The sequence below is a fragment of the Phasianus colchicus genome, chromosome 2 (genome assembly GCF_987193195.1).
Source record: "Phasianus colchicus chromosome 2, bPhaCol1.hap1.1, whole genome shotgun sequence".
Taxonomy (NCBI): domain Eukaryota; kingdom Metazoa; phylum Chordata; class Aves; order Galliformes; family Phasianidae; genus Phasianus; species Phasianus colchicus.
Genome location: NC_143437.1, coordinates 75,976,588 through 75,985,223, shown reverse-complemented (window position 1 = coordinate 75,985,223; position 8,636 = coordinate 75,976,588). Strand labels below are relative to the sequence as shown.

At 46.7% G+C, this 8,636-nt stretch overlaps 1 protein-coding gene across 1 annotated transcript; it reads left to right on the top strand.

The window, feature by feature from the left end:
• Positions 1-4,693: 4,693 nt before the first annotated feature.
• LOC149919117 (uncharacterized) lies at positions 4,694-6,374 on the top strand. Its single transcript, XM_090136027.1, has one exon. It carries the CDS (start codon positions 5,213-5,215, stop codon positions 6,287-6,289), a length of 1,077 nt encoding a protein of 358 aa, XP_089992153.1. The 5' UTR covers positions 4,694-5,212; the 3' UTR covers positions 6,290-6,374.
• The last annotated feature ends 2,262 nt before the right edge of the window (positions 6,375-8,636 follow it).

Sequence of the window (8,636 nt, the reverse complement as noted above, 5' to 3'; positions counted from 1 at the left end):
ATTTCTTTTCCACTTAATTTCCAAGTGAATGGTGCCACTCTAGAGCCAGGAACAGAAGTATTTTGGAGAATATTTTATCTTTTTTTGTGTCTTTATCTCTGTCTTCAAATTGCTCTTAAACCTCAAGTGTACTTATTGTCCTTTAAAAAAAATGTTTTTCTTTCAAAATTAGTTTTGATGTGTAAAAGCTTTGTCTAGCTAGCAAAAAATCATTACACTTTTGGGAGAAAGAAAACTAAAAAATAACATACGATTCATGATTGTTTTTCTCCCTGAACTGTGGTCCAAAAGAAAATTTTAACATTGGCTCTTCACAGGAGTTCATAGGCTTTTGCAAAGCAGTGTTAAAGCTGCTACCAAGATGTTGTGGGATGGTATTTTTAGCACCTTACCTAGAATCAGGCCATGTGATTTTCACATCAACCCCAAAGGACTGCATAATGGAAACTGCACTGTATCTATAGCACATATGTATATGAAATGGATAGGCCTATAAATGCCTGGCATGGAGCTCTGCTATGGAAGTGCAATAGATGAACTTCCACCTCTCCTCATCTCCGCCATTCCACAGTAAACCTTGCAATTAGCTGGGCCCTTGCTGACCTGGAGAGCTCTGAGCCCTGTTAGTGCCACACATTGGCAGTTCCTGCCAACATTAATTGAAACTGGAGGCACAAAGTGCTTTGGTGGCTCAATCTAGTGAAAAGCTCTGCCAGATTTCCATTTGCACATTCATAATCAGAGATCTGCCCTGTGTACAAATTAGACCTAGCTAAATGGATGTTTTCCTATGACATTTTTCAAAATAAGTGAAAGGGAGGTGGGCAAAACTGTTCAGCAGAAAATGCCTGTGTTTTTGACAAAATCTTGGAGTACTCCAGATCTGAGGCATTACTTACTTAGGTTAGGTGAGACACACCTCTACAACGTGACCATCTCTGCTAAGACGGATCACCCATGGGGGCATCAGCAAGCCTGTGACATCTCATGAAAAGGATGCTCTAGCCAGAGGCTTTGCTGATGCTGAAGTGTGGGAGTGTTAGGAAACCAGGGTTTGTACAACACGGTAGCAGTACTGCAGAATCTAAATACTTTAGTTGTACCTGTTTGTGAATTTTTGCAATGCCAAGTCAAGATCTCTGTGGAAATCAGACACTAGTGAAACATTCAATAGAAATTTAACTCAAATGTTTTGTCATTTTTTCATCAGAAAATTGATTTTATTTCAGCCCAGAGCAAATCTTGCTATCTTGGCTAACTGAGTGAGGGAATGCATTCACCAGTTGCTTACATCTCCCTGGTCCCTCATTCTGCTATGTGCTGTTGGAGGACAGAGTTCCTTACATGACGTCTTTGCATTCCCACTACTTACTTCATGATACAGGGCTGAAGTCAGCTGTGCTTGTTCAATCTATTTTCTCCAGGAATTCCGAGTCTCTTATTCTTTGCTGGAGTGTTTTGAATGAGACATTTAAAAATCACAGCCTCACCAGTTCTCCAATGGCATCAGCTCCTAGTTTCCTCTCATTGAAGTGTAACTTCTGAAACACTGAACACTTCATCTGAAGTAAATGCCTAAGTCTCCTCTCCAAGCAAGCAGAGATGAGCAGCTCTTAGAGAGCTGCTGTTCTCATCTGTTTTAGGAGGGAATAATTGGAAGTGCTTATCTTAAGGAAGAGCTGAATTAGTAGATGAGTGATGTCAGGTGGGATAAATCAGACCCCAACTGATTTGACTTTTTAGCCTGCTTTATTTTCCTTAATGACCCTTGTGGCTTCTGGGCCTGTGAGGGTAGTTGTATTGCACTGGGGTACAGTCCTTTTCTCGTGGAAAAGTTCCAGTAAGCATAAAAGCATTATTAAACAGCATTAACTTAGATTTCCTCACCCCCCTTAAAAGTTATTTCTACTTCAGTGGGTGCTGATGCATTATCAATGGTTTTGCCATTACTGGACTCTGAGAGATGCAATCTTGAAATGGGGCATTTTCTTGACAGAGTAATTTGTTTAGAATACACAGAAAAATCTACTGCTTGTTTGATATTGGGCCTCAGCCATGCTCTACTTTGAGAAAAATCAGTTTAGGGGAGAAATCCTGCAGTCAAGAAATAGAGAACAAGAGATTGTGTGATATCTATAGCAGTTTCATTTTTAAAGGTAAGTTTTCATGCACCTTATATTGATATAAAATGCTTATTGGTGTGCTGGAGGGTTCAACTCAGCCTCTAGGATTCAGATGTGTTTCAAAAATATTTTGCCTTTATCATATCCTGCTTGTCCTACGCGTGGGTAGCTAAGCAGTGGCTGAAGGCTGAGTGAGGAAGAGGTATCCACCTGTTTCCCCCCACCAAGGACCCTGGGACTGCAGCCCATCACTTTTCCAGAGTTCTCCCTGCAGTCTGCACTGGGCAGTAGCCTCAGCGTGCCCCCCATGATCCCCCCCCCCCTTTGCCTTCTCCTGTCTTCCCAATTCTTCTACACTGTTCCCTGAGCATGGGGCTAAGTCCACGTGGGATCCTACTGCCTCCATGCCATTCAAACCTTGGTTAACTACAGTTGAAGTCATTGTTGTTACCCTTCATTAAGCCGCTTCTTCTAAATGGAGACACAGGCCATGTTTAATTCCTCCAGGATGTTAGCCATTGCCATGTTCATGTGCCTGATGGCCTCCACAGTGACCTACTTTTGTTATTAACAGGGGTCACCAAAGGTACCCCCAGACACAAGAAGACCTGCTCAGAAGCCAGACCATATGTTGCATGAACTATTGGTGAATGCTGGGGTGGGATCCTCTACATGTGGTATCTGCTCTAGGCCTCTTCCCCAGTGCCAGCAGGAGGGGTTGCTGGCATCTCATCATTGCTGGGACCAGACTAGTTAGTGAGGAAATGTGGCATCCAGCATGTTGTCTCTCTGTCACTGATTGCCCAGCTGGGATTGTTCATGTACAGCAACTCTGTCTTTCTAAAGTCCAGGCTTGCCTCAAAACAGACATGAATTTTCATGAAAAGCCTTGCAGAGATATATGGCATAATGACCCGATTTCGTGGCTAATGTATATTTCATGTTAGAGCTGTTGCACCTTGAGTTTCCACACAAAACCCCTGAGCTTTGTTCTCATGGTTACTGAAACATCCTTTGAATCCCTCAATAAAGTGTATGAGAGTGGTGCCCCCTACAAATATACCCAGACTTTAGGAGACCAGGCCACCCTCATCTTCTGTTTTCACTGCCTTCCTCATTCTCCTCAGGAAAAACAATTTCTTCAAGAGCTGAAGTCTTGCTCAGAGGATCTCTTGCAGAGAATGAATTCAATAAAAATTCACTGCAGACATTTCTGACTTTGAGACATACAAAATAAAACAAAGCTTGGCAGGTTTGGATTTCTTGTGGGATGCATTAATAAAGTCTTTTGTCTTGGAAAATGAGCTCTTCTGAAGAAATGGATAGTTGATGTATATCTTCCTTTTATGAAAGAAAGAACTATAGAAATTAATGAGAATACAGAGATAAATGGATTACATTTTAATTATTTTTTCTTTTCCTTTAGAAAATAGTCAGTGTTCTGAAAAACAAAAGCAGTGTTTGTGGATTTCGGTCTTGGAAAGTACACTTGCTGATGACTCTGGCCTGCCAGAAACTATATTGCTCGTGTAAATTATTTTGTCTCAAAAGCAGATTTTTCTATCATAAACCTAATGACTTTTGACTGATTAAAGTTACATATTTTAAATCCTTATCAGGAGAAAGGTCAGTCACACAATGATGTGATTTTACTTGCAGAGATTCCACTTAGTATAATGCCTGATGATCGAAATTCAGTTTAACCTTTTGAATGACTTCAGGAGCCTTAAGAAATGTCATGGTGCCGTTTCCTTTAGGAGTTGTCATCTTCAGACTCCTTCACAGCCCATCTCAGCTGCCTCAACTCACTGTAACAGTTGCTTGTAAGAGAAATGCCTTTATACTTTGTGGGCATTAAAAATAAGACGTCTAAGAAGGTCTTGCTTCAGTTTGTTTTCATGTTCTGTCCAACTATGCTTATTACTCACTTATGCTTATTCACTTATATCTCTGCCCTGCTGAGTACGATAACCACGTGTATTTTACACAGAGAGAATGCTTAACTTCAAGGAGAACAGAGGTATAAATAAAAGAAATTGGCATTCAAGAAAGACTTGCACTTCTTCTCTTGGTATCTATACTCTTGATTGCCTGTGGGTCTTGCTGCTTACCATTTTAATAGGTCAATGTTTGGTATGGTTTGTTCACCATAACAGGTCTAAAACAAGTTGCCAGTACAGCAAATGTTGCCTGAGGTGGAGTTACTCCCCCTCTAGGCTTTGTTAGAAATGGATGTTGTTGCAGCTATTAATCAAGAAGACCTGCTTTTCCCTGCTTCTTAAGAGGTTTCTTCACAGGTATAATCCTTAGAAGCTGCAGTATTGTTTACTAAAAGCCTCCACCTTTCTGTGAAAATACTTTGCTTACTGATAGAATCTGCAATGCCTTTAATAGCTAACTAGATGCGCTGCAAGGTCCAAAGTCTCTTGACGAAATGCAGAGATTTGTGCTAGAAAGCATCCAACCTTTTAGTAATGGAGCACTAGGGTATTAGACAGCTTCAATATCCATAAGCAATGAAAACTGCATTCTCTTTGCCTCTGAAGCATCTCCCTTTGGCTTCAATGCTGTGAAATCCTCTCAAGTCATTGCTGAGGAGACCAGCTTCAGAGCAGGTAAGACTGCGCTGGGGAAGGGATCTATAGCAAAGAAGCCGACGAAAAAGCTCTTTTTAGGGCTGGTTTTGAAGGCAGCAAAAAGCACGTGGTCGGCGCCGGGAGCTGGCAGCTTGTGGGCGGGCTGCTGAGGCAGCAGGGGTGGAGCTGGCCCAAATCGCGGTATAATTTAAACAGCTGGCCCTTATCTCTTGTACCTGACCTTGACTGCTCATTGGGAATTTAAAAGCAGCTCTTGGGAGGGCAGGAGCCGGCTCCTGCCCACATATCGCTCCAGGTGAGAACGAGGTGTTACCCGCCTTTGACACCGGAGAGGGTGGTCAGAGTGTGAACGCAGCCCACACTGCTCATACATTACTGCAGTAGCTGGTGTGGGAGTTGTGACTTGTGGCAGGACACATCAGTGCCTTGTCCTTGTCTTTGTTCAGGTGATCAGCTCTCCTACTGACAGACCTCGAGACCGCAGGTTCAAACATGGTCTCTACCAGGCGGCGGGCTTCCCCCAAGAGGACTGTGGCGACCCAGACAGAGGGCCTGCCAAGAAATGTAGCAGTTCAGGTCTCTGGCTGTAGGGAGTGCCTGAGCCTGCTGCTGCCAGGGGAGAATGGGAAGGATGCCACTTGTGCAAGGTGCGAGCAGGTGGACGAGCTTCTCAGCCTGGTGGTGGAGCTTAGGGAGGAGGTAGGGAGATTAAGAGCCATCAGAGAGTGCGAGCGGGAGATAGACTGGTGGTGTGACTCTCTGCGTGAAAGACAGAGAGATTGCACCCCCCAAACAGCAGTGGACCCTCTCCCTTGCCACGATCGAAATGAGAGAGCTAATTTGAGGGCAGAGGAGGAATGGCATCAGGTCCCAGCTCGGCGATGCGGGCGACCCCCATCCCGACCTACCTCGGTTCCCCAGGTGCCTCTATGTAATAGGTTTGAAGCCCTGAAACTGGAGGGTGCGGTGGTTGAGGGTGAAGTGGGAGAACTGCCTCCAAGTGTTCCCAAGAGGAGGCATCCAGCTCCACGCTTAATAACTGCCTCCTCCAGAAAAGAAAGGAGGGTAATAGTCATAGGAGACTCCCTTCTAGAAGGAACAGAAGGCCCAATATGTCGGCCTGCCCCCACCCGCAGGGAAGTGTGCTGCCTCCCTGGGGCCCGAGTCAGGGATATTTCCAGGAAACTTCCTAGTTTGATTCGCAACTCCGATTATTATCCCTTATTGATAGTCCAGGCTGGCAGTGATGAGGTCACTGACGGAAGCCTGAGAACTATGAAAAATGACTTCAGGAGACTGGGGAGGTTAGTTGAAGGAACAGGCGTACAGGTAGTATTTGCCTGTATTCCTACAGTGGCAGGGAAGGACGCTGAGACGACCAGAAGAACACACCTTATAAACACATGGCTGAAAGGATGGTGCAAAAGTAAGAATTTTGGGTTCTTTGATCATGGGGCGGTCTACTCGGCTCCTGGCCTGGGGTCTGCTGATGGGTCTCACCTGTCTCGAAGGGGGAAACGGATCCTTGCCCAAGAGCTGGCAGGACTTGTAGAGAGGGCTTTAAACTAGATATGAAGGGGGTAGGGGATAAAACCAGGCCTGCTAGAGATGAGCCTGGGGGAGCGGCAATGGGATTAGGGATGAGGCGAGGGGCTCGGCTGAAGTGCATCTACACCAATGCACGCAGCATGGGCAACAAACAAGAAGAGTTGGAAGCCATGGTGCGGCAGGCAAACTATGACCTAGTCGCCATTACGGAAACATGGTGGGACTGCTCCCATGACTGGAGTGCTGCAATGGATGGCTACAAGCTCTTCAGGAAGGATAGGCAAGAAAGAAGGGGTGGTGGTGTGGCTCTGTATGTTAGGGAGTGTTTTGATGTTACTGAGCTTGTGGCTGGGGATGATAAGGTTGAATCCCTATGGGTAAAGATCAGGGGAAGGGCTGACAAGGCAGATGTATTGGTGGGTGTCTGCTATAGACCGCCGAACCAGGATGAGGAGACAGATGAGGTGTTCTATGAGCAGCTGGCAGAAGCTGCGAGGTCGCCAGCCCTTGTCCTCATGGGGGACTTCAACTTCCCTGACATATGCTGGGAATTCAACGCAGCGCAGAAGAAGCAGTCTAGGAGGTTTCTGGAGTGTATAGAGGATAACTTTCTGATGCAGCTGGTGAGAGAGCCTACGAGAGGAGCTGCCCCGCTAGACCTGCTGTTCACAAACAGAGAAGGTCTGGTGGAAGATGTGGAGGTTGGGGGCTGTCTTGGACAGAGTGACCATGAGATGGTAGAGTTCTCAATTCTTGGTGGAGCCAGGAGGAAGAACAGCAAAACTGTTACCTTGGACTTCCGGAGGGCGGACTTTGAACTGTTTAGAAGACTAGTAGGGGGAGTCCCCTGGGATTCAGTCTTAGAGGGTAAAGGGGTCCAAGACAACTGGTTGCTCTTCAAGAAGGTAGTCTTACAGGCGCAGGAGCGGGCTGTCCCCCTGAGCTGCAAAATGAGCCGGCGGGGAAGGAGACCGGCGTGGATGAATAAGCAACTATTCTTGAAGCTCCGGGAGAAAAAGAGAATCTACCTCCTGTGGAAGAAGGGACGGGCAACTCAGAAAGAATACAGAGAAGTTGTTAAGATATGCAGGGAGAAAATCAGAAAGGCGAAAGCCCAGCTCGAGCTCGACCTGGCCACTGGAATAAAAAGAAACAAGAAATCCTTTTACAAATATATCAACAGTAAGAGGAGGACTAAGGAGAATCTCCATTCTTTACTGGATGAAGCCGGGAATGTGACTACTGAGGATAAAGAAAAGGCAGAGGTCCTGAATGCCTTCTTTACGTCTGTCTTTAAAGGTCAGACCAGTTATCCTCAGGATATTCCACTTTTCGACCAGGTGGTCTCGGCTGGAGACCAGACTAAACCACCCATGATTCAGAAGGAAACGGTCAGAGACCTTCTACTCCAACTGGACTGTCACAAGTCCATGGGGCCGGATGAGATTCACCCGAGAGTGCTGAGGGAACTGGCGGAGGTGATAGCCGAGCCGCTTTCCATCATCTATCAGCGCTCCTTGTTGACTGGTGAGGTACCAGAAGACTGGAGGCTTGCCAATGTGACTCCCATCTACAAGAAGGGCTGTAAGGAGGACCCGGGGAACTACAGGCCTGTTAGCCTGACCTCGGTGCCAGGGAAGGTTATGGAGCAGATTGTCTTGAGGGAGATCACGCGGCAAGTGCGGGACAACTGGAGCATCAGGTCTAGCCAGCATGGGTTCACGAAGGGTAGGTCCTGCTTGACCAACCTGATCTCCTTCTATGATCTAGTGACCCGCCTGGTGGATGAGGGAAAGGCTGTTGATGTAGTCTACCTAGACTTCAGCAAGGCCTTTGACACTGTCTCCCACAGTATTCTCCTGCAGAAGCTGGCAGCCCGTGGCTTGGACAGGTACACTCTTGGCTGGGTAAGGAACTGGCTGGAGGGTCGAGCCCAGAGAGTGGTGGTCAATGGAGCTAAATCCAGCTGGCGACCGGTCACGAGTGGTGTTCCCCAGGGGTCGGTGCTGGGGCCTGTCCTTTTCAATATTTTTATTGATGACCTGGATGAGGGCATTGAGTGCACCCTCAGTAAGTTTGCAGATGACACCAAGTTGGCTGGAAGTGTCGATCTGCCTGGGGGTAGCGAGGCCCTACAGAGAGATCTGGACAGGCTGGAGAGCTGGGCTGAAGCCAATGGGATGAGGTTTAATAAGACCAAATGCCGGGTCCTACACTTTGGCCACAGCAACCCCAAGCAACGCTACAGGCTTGGGGTGGAATGGCTTGAAGACTGTGTAGAGGAAATGGACCTGGGGGTGTTGGTTGACGCTCGGCTAAACATGAGCCAGCAGTGTGCCCGGGTGGCCAAGAAGGCCAATGGCATTCT